At 33.6% G+C, this 26,133-nt stretch overlaps 1 protein-coding gene across 6 annotated transcripts in view; it reads left to right on the forward strand.

The window, feature by feature from the left end:
• Window positions 1–25,603, forward strand: part of LOC145285955 (cyclic nucleotide-gated channel alpha-3-like) — a 242,747-nt gene extending 217,144 nt beyond the window's left edge. For all 6 annotated transcript variants that reach the window (XM_080134480.1, XM_080134481.1, XM_080134479.1 and 3 more), the window contains 3 exons: window positions 878–1,089; window positions 10,064–10,951; window positions 19,920–25,603. In XM_080134480.1, the coding sequence (XP_079990606.1) occupies window positions 909–1,089; window positions 10,064–10,951; window positions 19,920–20,416 (1,566 nt within the window). In that variant the 5' untranslated portion in view covers window positions 878–908 and the 3' untranslated portion in view covers window positions 20,417–25,603. The remainder of the gene's footprint in view (window positions 1–877; window positions 1,090–10,063; window positions 10,952–19,919) is intronic.
• The last annotated feature ends 530 nt before the right edge of the window (window positions 25,604–26,133 follow it).

Genomic DNA, 26,133 nt, shown 5'->3' on the forward strand with positions numbered 1-26,133 from the left:
TATATCACTTTCCTAAATGCTCAACCTAAGATAGAGAGCATTATAGTCATCCATATATATATACACACACACACATATATATATATGAAAAAAAAACGACAATAAAAAGATATATGCTAATGCATATATATATATATATATATATATATATATATATATATATATATATATATATATATATATAACTACTTAATTTACTCACATAAAATTAATATACGAAAGTATAGATTTATGCGTAAACTTTAAGTATTTACTTCAAAAGTGCTCAATACGTAGGTAGAGCTAGTTAGTAATTTATAAAATATATATGGCGATTAAGCTACACTGAATATTCCGCGTTTCATCCACTCTAGGACTCTTCAGGCTTATATATTTTATAAATTACTATATATATATATATATATATATATATATATATATATATATATATATATATATATATTTGTTTATTGTTATATAAACATGCTCACATCCTGCTGCTACAAATAGCCACTTGTTTCAATCAAACAACAGATATCATCAGGCAGCGACTTGACTATTCAAAAGTTCAATGAATAACCTTTTGAATAGTCAAGTCGCTGCCTGATGATATCTGTTGTTTGATTGAAACAAGTGGCTATTTGTAGCAGCGGGATGTGAGCATGTTTATATAACAATAAACAAGTATTATCAGCTCTTTTTATTGAGCACTATCTAACAACCTCGTTGTATTCATTAGTCCATTACTTTTGAATAAAAAACCCGAGTATATATATATATATATATATAAATTTGTGATTATTTTGACGATTCGTGTCTGTAAAAGCAAGAACCAAACGAGGAGAAAAACGCAACCCTCTTGATCTTTTATTTTATTTTTTCATTTATTTTTTTGTAGTTTTTGGAAAGAAGTGATCTTCGACAATTCCATGACATTCTATGAATATTGGTCAGCACTTATGTCATTACTTGTACTCTACAACGCTTTCTTCTTGCTTGCGCGGCAAACCTACACTCAGCTTCAGAAAGATCAAACTAAACTTTGGATCATACTCGATTACGTAAGCGACGCTTTCTACCTAGTTGATATGCTTGTGGCAGCAAGAATAGGTAAGTAATAATTCACATACGCTCTCATACAATCTCGAGCTCGGTGTTCCTCTATTAGTCTCTCTTTCACACATCTAGTCGCTTTCCTTCTCTCTTTTTTCGTTCTCTCGTGTACTTTCATCTCAGTTTCTCTATCAACTTTTTTCTTTCTTTCTTTCTTTCCAAAATTTTGTCTCGTTCAAGTTCTTGCCTTCCCTCTGTCTCTCTGTCTAACACACACACACAAGGGAAAATGAAAAAATAAAAACGACGATAAAAAGTTATGCATATAAATTTAATCATTCATTCAACAGGGAGATTACATCAATTAGGGGTGCGAGATATATATGCTTTTTATACTTAGGTATCTTGAAGCTTAATGCTTCTCATCCGAGAGAAAAAAGGTGTAAGGTAACATTAGAAATGTGACATCTAGCGATGACTACATTAGAAAAGTCTTTAAAGAATTTCTGGATGAATGAAATTAAGAAAACAAAACACCAGTACAAATATTTGAAAATATATTTTTGATGTAACGAAATTTATAAATTAATAGATCATCAACATAAAAGAAATATAAGTAATTTTAACTTTGATAATCGTTATGGGTAATAAAATAACACCTGAGTAATTTCAATAACACAAAGATGGAAAACAATTTAATATTAAGTAACTGCAAGATATGGAAACAAACAGGTTAGAATGGATTAAAATAAATTTAATCAAAATATAAAATTGAAGAAAACTGAGTGAGAGATTGAACTGAGATTGTTATAAAAAAGAACTATAAATTTAAAATTAAACAAAGGTGATTAATAAATACTAAATTAAAATATTAAAATATGAATACCTGGAATTTCAATAAATTGAAAAATTGACAGAACAGAATGTAAATATTTTACGAATGATAATGAAGAGGAAAAAAAATAAAAGAATTAAAATAAAATACTTAGATAATGATAAGAATTGAAAAGATAAATTAAAAATTTAAATTATTGACATAACCAGTATGGGATGAAGATAAATTTTAATTAATACGATTTAAATACGATTATTGATTATAGGTTGTTGGGTTTTTATTTCGATAGTGTCAAGTATTTTTTAATGTTTTAAAATTTGTTTCAGAATGTATTATTTCTGTGTTAATAATTAAGCTTAATTTTAAATCCGAGAGGTGTCAGTTATGTTTTTGAAAGTGTTAATAAATGGAGCTAGAATTTACAAGATGCATGGTAAGGCGGCGAGATAGAGCAATGGTTATAAAACAAATGTAACTATTAGCTTCAATATTATTTTAGGAGTTACTACTTGATTTGAAGAAAATACGATTTTTAACATAATTTTCATACTCCCATATCTAGATGTTGCTACATTTCTTCACTTTAGAAATTTAACACAAGTTTTGACTGATGTTTAAACAGACATTAGATTTTTCCAAAACACCATGAAATACTTAAAGTATGACGTTCTATAAACAGATCGCTTCATAGTACAGCTGAGAGGGCATAATCACGTGGACACACCAGTTTTAGTTAGATCATCGAAGTTAAACAACGTTGATCCTTGTCAGTACCAAATGGGTGACCGTTTGTCTCTTTTTTTTTTCATTTTTCTTAAACTTTTTCTTCTAGGGGGTGGGACATCCAACCAGATGTCTGACATTTACCCCTATTTTAGTGAGTCCAACCAAGAGATCTTTGCAGGATCCTAGCCGTCCCTTTCAGTGCAATCGTTTGTATTTCACTTGTACTTGGTTCACCGGGTATGCTTGCTATGTACTTTTTAAAGTTCTTTTTCATAAGTACAGTTGTATAATTGAAACGTCTTTTAGTTTCCAATTTCGTTTCATATCATGAGTATGTGACACTATATGTAGGAAGACGTTAATATTTTCCTGCAAGAATTACAAAAACTTAATGTTGCCATCTTCTCTGACCAGCGGGCCAAGATCGCAGTGTAGTATCTGTTCTAATGCTACACTTCACCTTTTCTGTCCTCGGTCAGCGGAGGAGAAATCCTTCAAGACTGAGACAATTTAAATTTTTGTTCCTATCCAGAGTTCCCCTTTTTAGGGAATTGGATTTTCCCCACATTAAAAACTGACATGTCTGACTCTGTCCTCGGAGGGTGGGGGCAAGTAAATAGCGTATCCATGCAACTGGGGATCGCTTGTGAACTTGATATTCCCATGAAACATCCTCCTTCTGAAGAAGGTCGCCGGTTAGGTCGCCATGTTTGATATTAACGGGGTTAACTACACACTTTCGGAGTTTAGTATTTAGGTTAAAAGTAGAAATAAAAAATAAAAATTATCAAGCAAAACTCTAGGAGATATTATTTCTAACATATTTATAACAAAATTAAAACAGAAATGTAATTAACATGTTTGGTAAACTCATTATTTTTAAGTATTCCAATACTCAGACTGTAGATTCTATGGAGATTTAAAAATCTGACTGACCTCTGTTGTTGACACAACCATCCGACTCTACAACAAAAAAGCAATTAAAATGTTTGGTAATATGTTCCACATAACATTTTAACAGAAATTTTAAACGCAGTTTAGTTTAACTTGTAACTTGCTAAACTAAACTAGTTCTATGATAAAGACATATACACAAATACAAGGCCATCAAACCAGATATTGTCATCTGGAACAAATCTGAAAGGACTTCACTCGTCATTGATAGCCTAAATAGAAATAAATAAGTAAGCATTAGAACATTAAAAATGACTTAAAATCAAATTCAAACATATACACTATAATGGGGCACTTGCGAGTGTCGTCAGTGACTTCTCTGCATGGAACATTAGAAAGAAACGTTGTTTTAATTTGAATAAAAAAAATATGCATCAAATGCACTTGAAACCATTCACAACGTAATATTAGGAAAATAAACAAATATTTTACTTGTAAATATATCACAAATATATTTCGGAGGTAGACGCCATCTTCAGTGTGTTGTTTTCTTTCTTTTTTCTTTTTTTTTTCTTTTCTTGTTTCTTGCCATGTTGTAAATTTGGAGAAAGAAGTCTGTTTGTATAGAGCCGCGCGTTGTAACTGACAGTTGTATTTTGAAATGTTTGAACTGTGCGTAGGTAACGCGAGAATAACGACAAGAATGAGAGTTCATATAGAAACGTCGTTTTAATTTGAATAAAATAAAATATGCATCAAGTGCGCTTGAAAGCCAAATCACAACGTAATATTAGAAAAATATTTGTGATAAATTTACAAGTAAAATATTTGTTTATTTTCCTAATATTACGAGTTGTGAGTTGGCTTTCAAGCGCAATTGATGCATATTTTATTTTATAGAAAATAGTTTGTTATGGTGACTACTACACCCCTTTCACCATGCCGTCCTGATCAGAGATGATCAATTTTTGATCCACCCTTTTCTATTGTGCTTTCAGACACTGGACATTTATAACGTTAGGGGACCCCCCGCACATAAAATCTTCTTGCTCGCTTTTGATTGACGACTACTGAGTGGCGAACTGAATTGAGAGACATCTACAACTGCCATAAACATTCATGGACTTGTCCTAAGAATTTGTTTAGATTGTTCAAGTAAAATATTATTACAAAAAAGAAATAAAATGAACTAGTCTTACGTATGTAAAAATGGAAAGGGAACAAAATAAATGGCAGTGTCAAAATGTCCTCTTGTCGATACAATGCACGAAAATCCTTTTCTTCTTTGTTTCCTCAACTCACAACAAATCCTTGTGTATTCGATATTATCTTCCACCGTTCGTTCCCGTTCTAAGCTGTCCAACAAAAAACAAAATTTAATGCTCATGCTTTAGAATTCGTCCCATTTAAGAGTTACCAATTGTGTACATATGCAAATTGGTGGCATACGTTCTCCAATGAGCGACCTACAAAATTACGTCTTTTCTTCTTCTTTCCTACATTTTCTGTCGTCATTTTACAGGCTAAGCAAACACAAGGTCGTTTGTGAGAATGACAATTTCTATTACACATAAGAAAATATAATGACTAAAAGTGAAAAGGTATAGATTTTTGTGTAAAGGAATAATCGTTCTTAAAGAATAATAGAAATAGCTTTAAAAAACTTATATAAAAAATAATCAAGGATCGTAAAAAGAAAAATATTTATATTAAGATTGACAACTAAGGAGGGGGGGGGTCCTGGTCACTAAAAAATAAAAACCATACAAGTTGTGTTAGGGGTAACTGGTCCAATGAAAGTAAATAATTTAATGAAGTTCTTAGATGCAAAGGAGATGCGATGTATGAAAATCGAGAGAGCAGTTCTAAAAGGGTTATCCCTATTTTCATACACCTATCCTTAAGAGAACCCTTAGATATATAAATTTAACATCTAGGAAAATCAAGTGTTAGCCCTAAAAGGGGTCTCTTTGATTTCTGAAAACCAAATGTAAATATGCTAAGATGCGAAAACAACATTTGAGTGAAAACAATTTTTTTCTGTTGCTCTACAGCGTGGTCCTTGGACCATGATAGCGTCTTTAGGTAGTGTGGCATTGTGTATGCGTTTGCATTAGTTTACCTTGTTCTTGTTAATGCGTATGAGTGAGCTTTTGTTCGTCTGAGTCTTGCTAGTGTGTAGAAATGTTTGCACAAGATGGAGAAAACTGGTATGTGAATCATTGAGTTCTTTCCACCTCCTCCAGCCTGTAGGCCTAAAGCGAAATACTGAGCAGACGTTCTTGGGTTCTTCCACGAAGTTGCAGATAATGAAGTCTGGAGAAAACTACTTTTGTTGACCAGGTCTTATAGGATTTTAGAAGTTAGCACTGGCTTATTACTTTCACATAGTCGTGTTACTTTTTTAAGTTTGGAACGATTTTCCTTGGTTTAAAATACTTTTGGGGTTCCTTGCTTTTTGAAATGAGGAAGAAAGCGAATTCCAATGAAGCAGAGAAAGAAAGACAGTAGCAATCAAAACCATTTACTTTTTAGCATTCATAGGAATCACTTTGCGGTTCAGTCGTTAGAGCTCCTCCTAATTAACATTTGTCAATAGAGAAAAGAATTCATAAAAAACATAAGTCAAAATGAAGTAAATATTACTTTAATTAAATTAGAAAATCATACTCCAAATGTAAATATACAACACCTTCTTCTATTTAACATTTGTCAATAGGCCTTCAATCAGATTTGTCACCTGTGCTACGGGCAGGCGAATAACATAGAACGTGTAAGGTATTAGTTGATATTCACTGATGCCTGGTATCACAGCCGTGGCATGAGCATAGATAAATACCTCCCAACTAAATAAAAAAATGTCAGTAATTAACAATATTAAGACCAGTTTCAACATTTAATATAGAAATTTATTGAAAGAAATATCATTTTTTTTTTATATGTATGCATGTGTGCTCTGTCATCGCACAGGAGAAGAAAATGGTAAGGTTTGTTTTTGATTTTGGAATTAAATGAGAGAGTTTTTCTGGACGGAGGGAATAATGTTCTTTAAAGGAATAGGGGCAAAAAGGGATTAAATTTCTTCTTAGAATAAATCAGATCCAATTAAGGGTAAATCCTTTCCATGCAAATATGTCCGCGTTGATTATCCAAGTAGCTATTCTGCTCGGCTCGAAAGACGAGTAATGTTGAGCGGCAAAAACATACTGTTCCTTTTAACCAGGTCATGAATTTTTGCGCCATGTTGCTGGAATGACAGGCAAAAAGATAAAAAGGGAAAAGAGGCAGTTGATCTTTGCGTGATGTCGTTTACATGCATTGGGTGGCTCCAGCAAAGCTGCCATAAAAAGATTTGAGAAATGTGTTCTTCTTCGAGCATTGATTGGATGGAAAGTGGATACCCTCTATCACGTGGTATGCTCTGTTTTACGTCCACATGAAAAGACAAAGTTTTCCTTTTATCTCCACAGAATTTGCATGAGTGTATACAGCAAATGTGTGCGTAACAGAAATATTATTTATTTTAATGTCTCTGGCATACCGCTACAAACGTCATGACGGAAACAAAATCTGTACTATTTAATAGTGTTAGGACGATTAATCGGAATCGGGAATCAAAAAAATCGAAAGATTTGGGGGTATCGGAATCAGTATTGGAATTGGAAAAATTGATGTTTATTTTCCGATGCCAAAACGATTCTTTTAATTGTCTTTTTTTTATTTGACTTTGTTTAAAGTAAAATCTTTCATTGCTGGTAATAATGATAAAATAATAAACATTTATTGATTTTAAAATATTAGTAAAGCTAAAATCGATAGATTACTCTCCACAAGTGCATTTTGAATTTTAAGAAAATATCTGCATATTTAACATGTGTTTTTTACAAAGATCTGGGAAAATAACAATCTTATGGTTAAATAATTAGAGATTTATAAAGAATCAGAATCGGAATCGGTAATTGTATCGGAATTTAGCAAAGACAGTAATTGTATCGGAATCAGGAAAAATATTGGAATTGTCCCCTCACTACTATGTAGATTATTAGCTACAAAAATATTAACACAGAACACAAGTAGATTGTGCCAGTTGCTTGTGGCAGTCATTGCTCTGTAATGAGTTCTGGCTTTTTGTGTCATTTACACTGGGCAACACCAGTACACAGGTCCTGCTAGTATTACACATTTCTGAAAACCTTTCGGAAAAAAAAGTTTCTCATCTTGGATATTATTCTTACGACGTTTTGGCCGATCTAACCTCCAATCTTCTTCAAACCACGCGCTCAAGATCAGAGGAGAGGGAATCAGAGAGAACTTTGTCATTTACAGCCTTTGATGTGTTGCCATAGATGGTCGTGTCATCAGCATAGATGTCAACGAATGATTTAAGTATGTGTTTTGGGAGATCATTAGTGTAGATCAGGAAGAAAGTTGGGCCCAGGGTAAACCCCTGGGGGACTCCAACATTAATACTGTGGGCCTCTGATTTCTGCCCGTCAACCACTACTCTTATGAGCCTATCAGAGAGAAATGATTTAATAATTGAGAAAATATTTCCAGTTATACCGTAGCTGGAAATCTTGTGAAGTAGGCTCATATGCCATACCTTATCGAAGGCCTTAGATATGTCAAGAGCAATTGCCCTAGAAAGGAAGCCTTTGTTGAGAGATTCACTAATCCTATGAGATATAACCGTTAGCACATCTGCTGTAGATCTAGCAGGTTGAAGGCTCAATACTCATTGTGGGTGATGTTAGAAATGAAGTTGCAGATTACTTAAGAATACCGGTCATAACTGATGGAGTGAGGACAAGCAGTTCCTGTAGATTAGGTAAGCAGTTTTGTTCGAAACTCCATAAAGATTCCCGAGTTCGGCATAAAGATTTCTGAGCTTGACAAGGTGCACGTAAAGAAAGTTGGAGATTGCATCGGCTGAAACATTGTAAGAATAACATCGAAGATGATAAAAGTAGTCCGAATAATCCAAATTATCGATTCTCATCATAAAAAAAAATCTGGAGCATGAACTGGCTTCCTCCAAAGGAAGAAGTTACATGTGAATATCAAATTCACAAGCGGTTTCCAGTCGCTTGTATATCTTTGTCAGGGGAACTGACAGAGGAGAGAATAGAGGAGATGGAAGGAAGGAAGAAAAAGATATTAGAAAGAGAGAGAGAAGGTGAAAGAGAGAAAGTGAGAGAGAAAGAAAAAGAGAAATAGAAGCCACAAAGCGATATAAGTGAAGAAAGAGAAAGAGAGAGAAAGAGAGAAAAATGGAGAGAAAGAGATTGGGTGGAAAGCAAGAGCATTTGTAGGGCATTGGGGCAGTTATTTAACATATAAATCTCTATGCATAATCAAATAGGTGTAATTTTTCCTTTCTGGAAAAAAAGTAAGGTAGGTTTGCAACCGCAGCTACTATGTATAAATTCATTGTGATCAGACTACTAGTCATTACCTTATGTAGGTTTTGCACATATTTGCAATTGCATTTATCTGTTTTAATAAAATCTTACATTAATTCCTAGAAGCGTCACAATCCAAACTACATCTTAGTTAATGGTGGTTGCAAAACTTTCTCTCTCTAATTATTTTCTACTCTCACTCCTCCATTCATAACTGGGAAGTTCTCTACATTGTCTTCAAGTTTTACTACTTCACCGTCCGTATTCGAGTCATTGCTAGATATATTTGACATTAGCTTTTTTCGTTTTCAGTTCGTGAAATAATGAAGTCTCCCTTCAAAAAGTCTGTTCAATTCCATTTGTGGTATTTTTGAACGGTTAAAAATTAACAAAGATACAGCAATACATGGTCAATTATTAGATTATTTAGATCACACAGAATCTCTTACAGGATGCTTAGTGGACACGCTATTGGTTTTCTTCTTCTCTGTTTTTTTCGTTTTCTTTGACATATTCTTCATATTCTTCGCCAACTTATTTCATCTTTTTCTTTTTTATTTGACACACGCATTGGTTTTTTTCCCCCCTACTTTTTGTTTCCATCATTATTTCTTCTTCTACAATAGACAATTTTATACAGGATGTTTACGGGACATGCTATTGATTTAATAAGGGGATTTTCTCATGTATAACTTTGGATTCGTCAGTTTAAATGCTTCCAAATTCCTTTCAATTTTTCAGAAACTTACATGCATAATGTAATATTGGCAAGGTTTTCATATTGCCACCATAGCTTGTGCAGGTGTTCACCGTCATTAACGGAATGTAATTGGGCGTAACTTTCAAGAATGACCACCACTAGCAATCGCTGTGTTCTGTGTTAATATTTTTTTTTTTTTGCTGTTTATCGATAGTCAGTAATTTATGTGACTCACATCCGATAATGCACTAGATAATCAAAGTTTCGTTTTCAGAGGGGGGTGGGGGGAAGAACCGTAGCTATTTTGGCTTTATGTCATATTTTCACTGTACAACACCAGTACATGGGTCCTGCTAGTATCAAATATTTCTGAAAACCTTTCTGAATTTCCAAATGTCCTCAGTTTTCTAATATGTAGATCATATGAAAAAAAAATTTTGCTGTCCAAAATATTATCATTCTTTATTTTAATAGGTTTCATCGATGACGGCATATTTGTAATGGACCCGAAAAGCACATGGATGCACTATCGCAAATCCACTAAATTCAAAATTGATATTTTGAGCCTCTTTCCCACTGATTTATTATACTTCAAGATCGGAACTAGTTATGCTATACTGCGTATCAACCGGACGCTACGAATCTCCAGAATGGAACACTTCTTTGACATTCTGGAGTCACGGACAGCATTCCCAAATCTGATGCGGATCCTCCACCTCCTTGTCTACGTGATGCTGATCATCCACTTGAATGCATGTATATATTTTGCAATTAGTTTGTGGCATGGTCTCGGTTCAGACAACTGGGTCTACCCAAACGATAACATTAATTTCGCCCAGCTTCCTAAGGACCACCTTTATCAAACGACCATACACAAATACATTGTGTCTATGTGGTGGTCGATGTTGACTCTGACCACTATTGGTGACACCGATCCACCTGAGACTACATTTGCCTACATCTACGTCATCTTATGCGACATGGTCGGCGTGTTCATCTTCGCTGCGATCTTCGGTAACGTCGGTGCAATGATTAACAACAGCAACCTGGTCGAAGATGAGTTCCGCATGAAGAGGGACGATGTGAAGAACTATATGATGTCCCGCAAGGTGAGCAAAGTATTGCAGGACCGGGTCATTAACTGGTTCAATTATACGTTTCAGACCCGCGGAACACTGAATGAAACAGAGGCTCTGACCTGCCTGCCCTACTATTTACAAGCTGAAATCGCCATGCAGGTTCATTTGGATACATTGAGAAAAGTGCGTCTCTTTCAGGACTGTGAACCTGGACTTTTGAATGAACTTGTGCTTAAACTTCAACTCCAGGTCTTCAGTCCAGGTGATTTTGTTTGTCGTAAAGGTAAGTTCAAAATGTGTGCATTTAAATGTCTGGATGGTTCTTGAATTTTGAAAGTTACGTTTGTGTGCAAGGGAGTATCACAATAGGCAGTAATACTATTTAACCCATAGTTGGAAAGGAAAATATATGCATATAGAATTTAAAAAAAAAACTTTAGATTTTGTCTTTATTTTGTTTATATTTAACTGGCTTTGCAAGCTCATTTTTTCCTGATTAAAACAATTTAACCCAAGCTTAATGGGTGACTCAACAGATCACTTTTTTAAAAGTATATTTTATATTCTACACATATACTGCAATTGTCACTCATGATTTATTATTATTATTATTATTATTATTATTATATTAGGATTATATTCTGTTGACACACCGGTTTTCATTAGATTCCCAAAGTTGAGCAACATTGAATACTAAATGAGCAAACCACCAGGTGTTGTATGTGGAAGGATGACGACACCATAACATGGTTCTCTTTATAAAAAAGCAATTAAAAACTCTCGTCAATGGCTTTCCAATCACAAAATAGTGATTATCCTCTTTATAATTTTGACATTTCTTAACGTGAAAAATAAAACATGAGGCTGTAGAGAAAAGAAAGAATACTGAGCTGATGTTGAAAAGAGATAGAGAAAAATCATAGGATTTATCTCCCTTTTATAGATTGACTGTTTGGAGTTTTTAAAACTAGGTCGCTCTGGCTATCAATTTGCATAAACTATACTTTTTATTGAAAAGGGTTATTGATTATATGATCTGCAACAGGAAGAATTGACAATTTGAGTTTCTCTACTAAACGACAAGCTTACAATGAGAATGACAATCACTTATAACTAAAAACAAGACAACAGACCGATCTGCTTAAATTCTTGACTGCACCCAGAGCCTGACCCAAACAAAAGATTACCAACAAGCAAGTCCAGAGACCGCTCTACCTAACTTTTTTGTTTTGCTCAGAATCTATATAGACATTAATGTCATTTAGGATAAGCTACAGAGCAAGCCTGCTTAAACATTATTCGTTGTTTTATCTATGGACACAAAAACTGACCGACCAGGGAGTCTATTATTTGAAGTGGATATTAATTCTGTGTGATGTCAAGTGGTCTGATTTTTCATCATGAACCCCTATTTTCAAAAGGTTATTATTTTTTTGTAAGAGCCTAACCAATTTTTCGGGTAGTGTCTTCTTTTAGGTAAATATTTTTCCTATTGAAAATCTGTCATTTGTAGTATGCATTTATGCACTCTGACAAAACATGCAGCATTGTACATATTTGTGTACATTTGGTTATAAGTCACAGTTTTTTTCAAATGACAATTTTTATATAGATTCAATATATCTCTACTATTATATAAAAGTCACTGTGTGTGTGTGTGTGTGTGTGTGTGTGTGTGTGTGTGTGTGTGTGTGTGTGTGTGTGATTCCCTTCCTCATAGGTTCCGAAACAGCTGAGGCTATCTTTTGCAAATCTCACACACGCCTAATATATATGTCTGGCAGTGTTCTTGGACATGTTTTACACAGAAATTCATCCGATAAGTATCAAAAAAAAAAAAAAAAAAAAAATCTGATCCTAAAAATAGTTTTCTTTCTTATAGATTCCATTATTATTTACGTCACACTGACAAAGGGAGATAATAAAATCACAGCAAATCATCTCTTCTTAAAAAAAACAGATTTCTTGTCATCTGGAGATATAGCTGAGTGGTAGAGCATTCGACTACAGATCAAATAATCCCCGTTCAAGCCCACGTGTACCCAACCATTTTATTTTCATTTTTTCTTATTAATGAGTTCAATTTACAATAAAAGAGGCACAATTTAAAATCGCTGCAAATCATTTCTTTGTTTGCATATTTTAAAACTAAACATTAGTCAGAACTGACTTTTCCAGGCCATTCACTGTCAAGCACAAATATCAGCTGACGTGATATTGTAAACAAACACAGACAAAATTTGATGAACGGCATTATCATTATTATCTTTTTATTTTTTTATTCATATTTTTTTGTGAATTAGTCCACCGGGCAAATTATTCCTCATAATATATAATATTCAATAGAGGATTGATCCTATAATAATTCATATGCAATCTGCATAAATTGAAATATCATGTTTAAGCAGTATGACCGAGCAACGCCGGGCGTCCAGCTCGTCTCTATGTAGAAACTTAAGTATGTGTAGATGTGTATGTTACATATTTCTATAGTTTGTAAGTCTTTCTAAAAAATGTTTTTTGTGTCCACTCGTGCCTGCATTGGCAGATTTTTGTACACCTGCAAACGTTTCTTACCAATTACAGAAAGAAGAGTTCCTACCTGTATATTTGTTGCTTTTTGTCCCCACTTTCTGATGCAGCTGCATAGTTTTCCTATGTTAGGGTTAAAACGGGTCTAGTTTAATGCTAAATAATATCTAAAAAAAAAAAAAAAAATGTTCCAGTTCCGAGTGTATTTGAATCTACGTGGTCTAATAAAATGTTTCTTTTTTTTTTTGTCTTATTTTACTTCAGTCGAAATTCTTAGAACTCAAGGGGCCCACAACCTAGGGCTAACACTTTAACTCTATATGAGATACATAGATATTCGAATATTCCATTTAAGTTCTTTATCTCTCAAACACTGAGTTAGTAAAGACATTGAGAACACAATTTCCCTCTCTCCAATTAACCATTTTTATAAGTTGCAGTATATCTTCCATTTTGGTCTTGGTCTTATTAGATTCCAGGACAAGAATTTATCTAGTCTGGTGGAGTATCCAGCTTTGTGCTATTACTTGAGGTAATATCACTTGGAGAAGGTGCACCATTCCTTGTAAAAGCTAATATGTGTTAGCCATAGGAGATCTTATTTGGGCAGCGAATACTATGTGGTTTTGAATATTTGGTCAGGGTTTACTTCTATGGAAAAAGTATCCTCATGCCAGGTTGTTCTGACAAACCCCTGTACAGAGAGACCTTAGACACTCGAGGACAGTATCTAGTAGGCATTCAAGTTCTCTCCTGCGTGAAAAGATGAGTAGTAAGGCAAACACAAGGATCCGCAAACTATGCACGCCATTTAATAAAATGAGAGAGAACACAAAGCAGTTCAGTAGTGTCAAAAGCTTTATTCACAGTCACATATAAGCTTATGAAACTGGTCGCGATCTACACATACCATTTGGTAGTCAGTTGTGTTATATTTTTGCTGTGTTTAACCCTGCGTTAGTCCCATAGGGTGTTTTGTCACCCCATTCCTAGTTTGCAACTTATTTCTTTTCTTCCCTCCCAGTACTCTCCTGACTCAGTGAGAGTATAGCACACATGGTATGGCACATTTGCATTTCAGTTTTCCTTGATTGAAAGGTAATTGTTATATGATGAACTTATAATCATTTTTCTTGTTATTTCATATTTCGGCATAATCGCATCGACACACCATTTCTAGTCAGATCACAAAGTTAAGCAATGTTGAACTTGGTTAGTACCAGATGGGTGACTATTTGGGAATTCTAGGCACTGTATGTGCTCTCTGCTTATCTCGGCATTTGTTTCCAGTCATCTTGTAGACACACTTCACTTGCCACTGGTATTTAATAATGTCGATTAATGAGATGTGTGGTTGGAGATTGTTCATCTCCTGCCACAAAAATTTCACGCGCAGGCACCTCATCGTGGGTATACATAGTCTGTTAAAGACTGAAGCAACCCCCTCAATTTATGGAAACATTTTGTGTTCATCATAGATATTAAAAAATAACACAAACTGGTGTATACTATGGGTATTTTCAAATAAATGTGGTCTAAATCTAAGACTTTTTAGTTTTTCCTTAGTTTTATAATTTACTTTATTGTATTATTTTATATTAATATCAACAAGCAACAAGTAATACAAACTGTTCACCAGGGTTTGTAGATATATCCTGAATCTAATATTAAGACCGTAAATATTTTCATATTGGGGTATATAAACACCCCATGGGACTAACCATGCTTGGAACATCTGGGTGAGTAATACAGAGTTAAATGAATTACGACACACCGATGTATGAAAATATAACAATATATCTTTATTGTCAGTGATGGATAGTTGGTTCTTAGGAGGGAAATTCACACACAGGAATTTGAAGAGTTGATTCTTCTTGGGCCCAATTCGTCAACCAACTCCAATATCCATTTCATGTTGCTATTATATAACCATTTGTGACTACCTGAAACCCACCTTTGAGACAGCATTGTCACTGTAGCCACACACACCCAAGGGTGTTTTATTTGGCAATGGTCATTTCACTTAATTGACCTAACTTTGGTTCGACTTGATTACAACTGTGTATACCTTTTGCCGAAACTAACCTTTCAAATATCCAACATTTAACTTATACTTTTGACAATCGATCAAGTTTGTTGTTTCTGCCTAGTGTCAGGTTCATAATTTTTAACCAAATGAATTTTTGGTACATTCGATAATTGTTTTATGTTGTTTCTTGCATATTGTCACTAGATGTCAAAATGATTTCTCGGTACACACAGTTGTAGCCGTGGCTACATACTTTATAACAGATATAACTCTCTATATAGAAAGTATGGTACTTCTGCAGTTTAAATCCCATTTTTCCATGAATCTCACTCAGCAACGCCTGATGGATAACGAAGACTGCCAGATTATTCTGAGCTAACAGAAGTCAATACAAAAACAAAAGAAAAATAAATAGATAAAATAAACAACCTACCATAATATATCCATAAAATTTACTGTTTTATTTTTTATTGTAAACTATTTTTTTTTTGTTTTGTAATAAAAGTTTTGAATTTTGGAATTAGTGAACAAATATTTTTTTCTACTAATTTGTTTTTTTTGTTTTTTTTACAAAAAGTTATTTTCCTTTGAATTAATGAAAAAGTGTTTGCATTGTTTTAAGGAACATAGAACAATTTTTTTATTTTATTTTTTTGGAGGTGAGGAGGGTATATATATTTTTTGTAAAACTTTTGTTATCAAAGAAAAGCTGTATTTGTTTTTGTATTTTTATTTTAACAATTTTTTAGTTTTTTTTTCAAAAAAATGTTTTGATTTTCTTTTTTTTTTTTTTGTAAGCAGCCAATGACGGCACTTCTTTTTCTTAAATGCATTTTCTGCAAAAATTTCTTTTTGAAAATTTTCTTAAAATATTTTACATTTATTGAGGGGGTTTGGGGTTACACTTTTGTGGGAGAGACAACTTATGGTTTCCTAAGGGTAGGCTATTTCCTTAGGGATAGTAGTTTCTGCCATTTGAAGGAAAGCATATCATTTTAAACTGTAGAAGTACCGAAAGTATGTGTAGGTATGTATGTTACATATCTCTATGTACATGATTTCCTTCTAAGCTAGCTTAAACATAAATCATGAACTTTCAAACATCGATTCTAGATGTAAAGGTTGGTAATGTAGCTTATATTTAGTTTAATTTATTTGCCTGCAAAAGATTGCAAAAAGATGATGGAAACCCTTCATGAAAATTCATATAGCTCCAATTTTTGTGAAATATTAACAATAGCTATCAGACATCAATTAATAAGTACTCCCTGAATTTCAGTTTCTTTAGAGCAAGATTACTTGAAGTTAAATTTTTTCTTACGACCACCTAACCTAAGCCTAAAATTTGAGAGACATTTTTATCTAATGGCTTTTGATAAAAATTGTAATTAGGATACTAAACATAAAGCAAAATCAGGATCCGAACCTTAGTATTGAAAGGAGAAAATCTTGATTTTAGAGGTATTAAAAATAACCAGCTTCTGTTTTCCAATTGCAATATATGTCCTTGTTGGAAAAGAAAGTTGAATTAGCATACAATGAAATTGCTGGAGTTGGCTTTCATAGAGCAGATCTTATAGACCCTGCACAATTTAAGTAAATAGTCTTTAAACTCTCTCCAGATGCTAGAATCACATATGGAGAAGAAACCGGGACACCATACTCTAACATTTCTTTTGGATTGGTATTAATTTAAACATTACGGGCCCATATTTTGGTATTATTTTATACGTTTTAGATGGAGCTATAAAAAAGTTAACTTTGGCATTACTTTAAAAATTATAGACCAAGCGATACCATAATTATTGAAATTCATTTTAATAAAATATGTATACAGAAAGCAGTATTGTTGCGTGAGCAGTCGCCGGAAATATCCGAAATTTTCTGTTTCTATTTCTATCCTTGTAACCATCTCACTAATAAGGGTGCTAGAGGTAAACGCTTTTCTGGGTTGATGTTACCTGCCTGATAGTCAGGGACCCGAACCTTGGACTAACCACTAAGAAGGCCATCCCATTTGCATTACTAATACTTTACTTCAATATTCTAACACTTTACTTCAACATCCTGGTATTCTACATTACTAATACTTTACTTCAATATTCTAATACTTTTCTTCAATATTCTAATACTTTACTTCAACATTACCAATACCAATACTTCAACATTACCAATAATACTTTACTTCAACATTACCAACTTCTACATTACCAATACTTTACTTCAATATTCTAATACTTTGCTTCAACATCCTGGTATTCTACATTACTAATACTTTACTTCAATATTCTAATACATCCTGGTAATTATTCTGATATTTTACTTCATTATTCAAATACTTTACTTCAATATTCTTATACTTTACTTCAACATCCTGGTATTCTACATTACATTACTTCAATATTCTAATACTTTACTTCAACATCCTGGTATTCTACATTACATTACTTCAATATTCTAATACTTTACTTCAACATCCTGGTAATTATTCTAATATTTACTTCAATATTCTAATAATTTACTTCAATATTCTAATACTTTACTACAACATCCTGGTAATCTGCATTACATTATTTTATATAATCTAATACTTTACTTCAATATCCTGGTATTATACATTACATTACTTCAATATTCTAATACTTTACTTCTCCTGGTAATTATTATAATACTTTACTTCAATATTCTAATACTTCCTGGTATTCTACATTACATTACTTTAATATTCTAATACTTTACTTCAACATCCTGGTAATTATTATAATATTTTACTTCAATATTCTAACACTTTACTTCAATATTCTAATACTTTACTTCAATATTCTAATACTTTACTTCAATACTCTAATACTTTACTTTACTTCAATATTCTAATACATTACTTTAACATCCTGGTATTCTACATTACATTACTTCAATATTCTAATACTTTACTCCAACATCCTGGTATTCTACATTACTAATACATTACTTCAATATTCTGTACTTCAATATTCTAATTCTTTACTTCAACATCCTGGTATTCTACATTACTAATACATTACTTCAATATTCTGTACTTCAATATTCTAATACTTTACTTCAACATCCTGGCATTACTTTATTTTACATTACTAAATTCTAATATTCTAATACTTTACTTCAACATCCTGGCATTCTACATTACTAATACTTCAATATTCTAATACTTTACTTCAATATTCTAATACTTTACTTCAATATTCTAATACTGTACTTCAACAACCTGGTATTTCTACATTACTTATACACTACTTCAATATTCTAATACTTTACTTCAACGTCCTGGTATTCTACATTACATTACTTCAACATCCTGGTATTCTACATTACTAATACTTTACTTCAATATTCTAATACTTTACTTCAACGTCCTGGTATTCTACATTACATTACTTCAACATCCTGGTATTCTACATTACTAATACTTTACTTCAATATTCTAATACTTTACTTCAACATCCTGGTATTTTACTTCAATATTCTAATACTTTACTTCAACATCCTGGTATTCTACATTACTAACACTTTACTTCAATATTCTAATACTTTACTTCAACATCCTGGTATTTTACTTCAATATTCTAATACTTTACTTCAACATCCTGGTATTCTACATTACTAACACTTTACTTCAATATTCTAATACTTTACTTCAACATCCTGGTATTTTACTTCAATATTCTAATACTTTACTTCAACATCCTGGTATTCTACATTACTAACACTTTACTTCAATATTCTAATACTTTACTTCAACATCCTGGTATTTTACTTCAATATTTTAATACTTTACTTCAACATCCTGGTATTCTACATTACTAACACTTTACTTCAATATTCTAATACTTTACTTCAACATCCTGGTATTTTACTTCAATATTCTAATACTTTACTTCAACATCCTGGTATTCTACATTACTAATACTTATAAACTCTTCTTATAAACTCTCTCTCACACACACTCACACACACACTCACACACACACTCACACACACACTCTCACACGCATATGTAATACAATGCTCTTTGCAAATAAACAAGCAAATTAAGCATTGTGAAAGTGGTGGACAAATATTTATATAAGTAGACATTTGATGATATCGTTTGTGGGCAGAGTGTAGTATCTGTTCTGATACTACATACCACCTTTTCTGACCTCGAAAAGTGGAGGAGAAATCCTTCTAGATTGAAGCAATTTTTATTTTTGTTCCTATCCAGAGAGTGCCCCTTTCTGGGGAACTGGAGTTTCCTACATTAAAACCGACCTTATTATCTAGTAATGCCTAAAGTAAATAGGGACTAGATGGGTGTAGGTTTGATCCCTGGTTCAGGACAGATGCTAGCCTAGTCACATTGAAGAGCTGTGATACAGCGAAACTGTCTGTAGAGGACTTTATATATATATATATATATATATACATATATATATGTGTGTGTGTGTGTGTGTGTGTGTGTGTGTGTGTGTGTGTGTGTGTGTGTGTGTGTGTGTGTGTGTGTGTGTACATCCTGATTGCTTACATTCGAAATGAGACATGTACCTTTTTATGTAGCTTAGTTCTCATGAATATATTTTCATACTGCTATATATGTTCCATAAAATAATTTGTATTTATTAACCCATAAAAATGTCTATACATGGTTGATTTTTTGTGGCTTTTATAATTTCAGGTGATGTTGGAAGAGAAATGTATATCGTAAAATCAGGAAAACTTCAGGTCGTTTCCGAAGACTGTACAAGAGTATTTAAAGAATTTGGTGAGGGCGAATCCTTTGGCGATCTGAGCATGTTAACAATTCCCGGCAGCAAACATGGCAATAAGAGATCCGCCAACGTCCGCAGTGTCGGCTTCACCGATCTCTTCTCCCTATCAAAGGACGATCTACTACAGGCATTGGAAATCTATCCGGAAGCAAAGACAATCTTGATTGAAAAAGCCAGTGAGATTCTGCGTAAAGATGGGGCCATTGACGACAAGTTAGCAAAGTTGGCCGAAATGGAGACCACCGAGTATAAGGTCACCACCATCTGGCAGAATGCAAAGAAACTGAAATCTATGAGCGATGTGAACCGGGAGAATCAGCAGATGTTTGAGGAGAAGTACATGGAAAGGGTGAATGCTGCCAGGAAATCAATAGAAGACATTAAAAATAAACTTAACATCTGAATCTAAAATATCACGGATCCCATTAGACCACTGTGCTGAACAGATTCGGATTAGCCATTGAAGAAGCATGACTAGCTCGAAAGAGAAATGGGGGATAAACATATTATTTGGATTACTCAGACTAATGTTGCCATCTTGAGTGTTATTTTCACAATGTTTCAGCCGATGTAACCTCCAACCTTCTAAAGATGAGAACAGTAGTCCGAAGAATCCAAATAATCCAAATAATCAACCCTCGTCTCAAAAATTCAGAAACATAGCTTTCATTGTTTCTTGAAATATTATTATTCTGAAATTAAAAAAAAAAAAGAATTAAATAAGCATAGTCGAAGTTGAGGAAACCAAAGAATTCATAAAGAAGTACTTTCAACATATATTTGGAATCACGAATTTTACAAAGCTTTTATCCGGTTTTGTTTTCTTTGGTTAATATATGTGAAATCGTCATTTAATGAATAAATTTGAATAATTTTGCAAATGAGAAAGAAATCTATAGCAAAGTTCAATTTTTATTAAGGCACACGAATATAAAATACAAAGGTTCTTCAATGCAAGAAAAACGTATGTTTTCCATTGGTTTAAGAATATTGGGTCTGACTTTTCTTACGCACGGAGGATATGCGTCTGGTGATGACAGGAAGAAGATCTCTTATTGGTTTATTCAATCATTGGTTGATCACAGTTACTAAATATAAAAAGTTGCACCAATAAAGCCGCTTCCTCTTTCCTTTCCTTTTCAGCTAATACTTGCTCGTCATCCAAACCAAATCTGTAACATGCTTTTAAGAGTAAAGCATAATCACCTATAAATTCATCAAGAACTGATAGATGTATACTTTTTTGGTGAATTGTTGTTTATTATAATCAAAGTTTCAATCTATGTTTCCCTCCGTGCAAAAAATTCACAACACTCGTCTAGCTACAACCACTGTCAACAATTTATTCTAATCTTTATCTCTGCCTAAATCTAAACATAAATTCCATGAAAAAAGTTTCTTTCCTAGAACTTCCCACCTGTGGAACTCTATACTGTGGGGCTGCTTTCCAGCTGACTACAACATAGTCGTTTTCAAGTCGAATGTAAACAAGTTCTTGTTAAACCGTCCCCTTAAATAACTAAATTCTACCTAATTTCCATCACTACCGATCATTATGCTGTTGTATCAGTGACCACCATATAATCATTAACCCTTATCCTCGAGTAGCCTTCAGGCCTTAAGAAAAGATCCTGTTAATAAGTGAGGTTTTTAGCTCCCTTTTTTAACCATCAATATTACAATAGAACAAATAGAATCCCACACTTTTATAGTCCGGTGAATAGATCATCAGTGGTTGATGTTGGTTTGATTTGATTATACTGAGATGAAAAGAAAGACTCTATCCCATTATTGGGTTCATTTTTCATATGTGTGAAAAGATTGATCACGTGACGACAGGCCAATTTTTCATTGGTTCATTCAACCATTGCTTCATCTAGCCATGTTGGTACCAAATATAAAAAGTGTAACATGAGGGATCACTCCATCGTTTTGGGTCTAGATCACTCATATAATAACATCGTGGTCATCCTTAAAGTTGTTTTATTTTACAACTAGCAGTTCAACCCGGCTTTGCTTGGGCCCAATGTGTTTTTCATAACTTTATGTGCATATGTATATATATATATTAAAAAGTTTGACTTATGTCAGGTAATATCTAAAATTTCAAGTGTTAAGACCCAAAATTGGTTTAATAGTTTGCTAGAGACCACAAAGATCAAATCTTTAGAATTTTGACCCCTTTGCAGCCAAAATTTCGGCCAAAAACCGAGTAGAAAGCTTGCCCCATCTCTGAATACACTTTATGTAAAATTTCAAATGTTTAGCCCAAAAATTGGCGAAGTAATTTGGTAGAGATCACAGAGGTCGTATTTTTTAAAACTTTGACCCCAATTTTGACCTCTTAAAATTTATTTTTTTGGGCTCAAATCAAATTAAAAAGTTTGATCCATGTCCAAGTAACTTACATCTAAAATTTCAAGTGGTTAGACCCAAAATTAGAAGAGGAGTTTGGTAGAGTTCTCAAAGGTCAAATCGTTGAACTTTGACCCCTTGACCGCCAAATTTCTGGCCAAAAACCGATTAAAAAGATTTTCCCAAATCTCAATACCACTTATGTCAAATATCAAGTGTGTAGACTTGAAATTGACAGAGTAGTTTGGTAGGGAAATGTACACACAGAGATACACACACAGACAATTTAACTTTTATAGATATATAGATTTTATATAGATTCACCCCAAACAAGACAAATTACCACTGAGTCGTTAGGGGCTACTGTGAATTAGTGACCATGCCTACTGGAACACTCTAAGTAGAGAGTTGTCTACAGTTGTTGACAGCAAGATGTCAGTTCACATTACATTTAAATTTCTACATGTTTGTACAGTAGAATTACAGAGAGGAAATTTCAAAGTCTAGTATTATGAAGAAAGAAACTTTCAGAGTAGAAGGCTCTCTGGCATCAGTGAACATCTATATTGAAGAGGTGGAATTTTGCTGATTGTTGGGTTAGTTGGCAAAGTATTTGTCAAACAAGCACAAGAATGCAACATAGCGATGATGGGACAGAAATTGGAGCTTGGTTAACAGTGCAGGACCTATTAGATTGGAGACCCCTTTTTTGTACCCTATAGGATAAAGAGAGACTAGTAATTGATGCATCGACCCATATATGCCAACAATATTCCATGCATGGGAGAATAGTAGCTTTGCAGAGATATAGGATTTTTTCAGATATAAGTATATTTTTAGCATGGTAGAGGGAGCCCATTTTCTTTGCAGCAGTCTTGGCAATGTCTGCTCTGTATTTATTTTAATTCATGTTGCCTGTAAATGTTTGGCAAAAGAGTTTCAATGATGAGCTCTCAGCCATCGGTGGCTGGAAAAAGTTCTTTGTAATTGAATGAGAGGAAGTGAATATTGGAAGATTTTTAAATAAGGAGCCAGAATCAAAATTGGGGTCAGACCTTATACCTTCCGGCTTTGCAACCCTGGTTCTAAGTGACAGTCCTTTGGCACTTGGAAGTAGAGTCCCTTTTTTTTTGGGGGGGGGGCTTATATTCACACCAAACACAGCAAATTGCCAATAAGATGTAAGGAGGTACTGTAAATTAGGGATCATGCTTAAAGGGAGTTGAGCAGCAAGATGTCTGTTCACATTACACTTACATGTTAGTAGAGTCGGATTATGGAGAGAGAATTTCAAAGCATCATGAAGGAAGAAACTTTCAGAGTAGAAGACTCTCCTGCATGTAAGGGGTGGAATTCTGCTGGTCGTTGGGTTAGTTGGGAAAGTACTTGTAAAAAAATGCACAAGGATGCAACATGGCGATGATGGGACAGGAGTTGGAGCTTGGTTGACAGTGCAGGACCTATTAGATTGAAGACCTTTTTTGTACCCTATATGATAGAGAGAGACTAGTAGTTGATGCATCGACCCATATATGGCAATAATATTCCATGCATGGGAGAATAATAACTTTGAAGAGATATGGGATATTGTCAGATGTGAGTATATCAGGTTAACACACCAGTTCTTGCAAGATCAGCTAAGTTAAGCAAGGATGAGCCTGGTCAGTATAAGATGGGTAACCATTTAGGAATGCTAGATGCTCTATATGTTCTGCGTCTATCCCAGTACTGTTTCCAGTCATTCTGAACTTATATATACTTGCAATTGGAATTCAAACAATGCCGACTCAGAAAAGGTGTGGTTAGAGAGTATGCAACTCTTGCCACAATAGTTTCACATGCAGGCACTCTTCAGTGGGTATCCATAGTCTAAGAAGACTGAACAGAGCCATTTTTTTTTTCTTAGATGTGAGTATATTTCTAGCATGGTAGAGCCTACCTTATTTGCAGCAGCCTTGGCAATGTCTGCTGTGTATTTATTTTAATTCATGTTACCTGTAAATGTTAGGCAAAGGAGTTTGAATGATGAGCTCCCAGCTATTGGTGGCTGGAAAAAGTTCTTTGTAATTGTTGAATGAGACAAACTTTTAGTAGCATTAAATGTTACCATCCATTCACGTCTCAATTTCACCACAGACCGGGGATCATTTTCTAAGGTTTTAGACATTGCCTTGGATATGTGCACATTCATTTTTCTAACATGTTCAGTATAGAGCAAGTCTACACCTGATATCTGACAACATCCTTCAGACAAGATCTTTTAGCATATTTCCCTTAACTTTGCTTTTTTTGTTAAATTTTATTTTCTTTCTTTGAAGATTGTAATGTTGGGTATGGGGCAGCCAAACCAGTTGCCAACATTGCCTTGTTTTTATTGAAACCATCCGAGAGCTCTTTTTAGTATCCTCGTTGTTCCCTTAAACGCAATTGTCTGGATCTCTTTTGCACTTGGTTTACCAGGAATACTAGTTAGGTAGAACTTCAGGTTCTTCTTTGTAGGTAAGTTTGTGTTTCATTATTTTCTCATGGAGAAAGCAATATGTGTGCATTTTGATATGTTGTTGTTTAATAAATAAATAAATCCTGTTATATTTATAAGGTTTTTAGTGCATTCTTTTTTTAATCACAGTGTGTCAGAGCAAATAAAAATCAATACTCTAACATTTGTAGTTATAGAAGACAAAAAAAAAGTCTCTTTCTAACATTTAAAAGCAACTTTATTAGTAAGAATAAGGAAACGGGTTAGTCGTTAAGAGTTTCTGTGTAGAGACGCTGATGATTATTAGGGCTAGGACAACAGCATATTCTTTTTATTGTTTGGAATCTTGAGTGTGTATTCATTGATATGTTATATGCTTTTATACAGAATGATGTGATTCTCGATTAATTAACTGTGTCTATCTGTGTTGGCTATATATCAGAGTCAAAACAATGATAAGAATATTCTGTTGTCATAGCCCTAATGATTATACAGGCCTGTTGAAAAAGAAAAGTGTTCAGCACAAAGCCACTCAAAAATTGGGGAGGGGTGGTCTATGGCCATCCTCGTCACTGTTCCTTTGGTTGGTTTATGCTAATCCTAGCTAGAATTTTCATTCACTGTAATACCGCAAGCACACTGAGGGGTCGTCCTACTTAAGATTCCGAGATCAAATCAGTTTTTTTTTTTTTTTAAAATAAAATATATATATATGCATTATATGTAAAAAATAAAATCTTATGTAAAAGATTTTCATTCTTTGGTTTTCGTTTTTCGATGTATTGTTGTGTCATTTATTTGTTGTTGATTGCCAATCAGCCAATCAACAGCAAAGAAAACGTATGCATGGAACAATAGTGACTTGTGGTTTCAAATGTTTTATTGAGGAAAGATTTTTAACGAGGGGAGAGGCCAAAATATTTCCTTCTTGCTTAATTTTCTTACTTAGCCTTAAAATAATTGATGAACAGACATGTTTTGAGGAAATTGTAGAATAAGTAGTCGACGAAGGTTGTATGTTCGCCATTACGTTGTGAGTCACCAAAATGTAAAACATAAAAACATGAAATCTTATTCTAATATTTAAAAAGAACTTTATTGGTTATTTTCATTAGTAAGAATAATGAAATGGGTTAGTTGTTAAAAGAGTTTCAGTGAGAGACGTTGATGATTATACAAGCCTGTTGAAAGAGAAAAATGTTCAGTTGATACGTGTTGAACTTATGATTCGTAGCCATGATGGATTATATGTCTCCTAAAAGTTAGTAGTAGAAGCATGCATCACA

The sequence above is a fragment of the Euprymna scolopes genome, chromosome 10 (genome assembly GCF_053919585.1).
Source record: "Euprymna scolopes isolate OS-2025 chromosome 10, ASM5391958v1, whole genome shotgun sequence".
In the NCBI taxonomy this organism is placed as follows: domain Eukaryota; kingdom Metazoa; phylum Mollusca; class Cephalopoda; order Sepiida; family Sepiolidae; genus Euprymna; species Euprymna scolopes.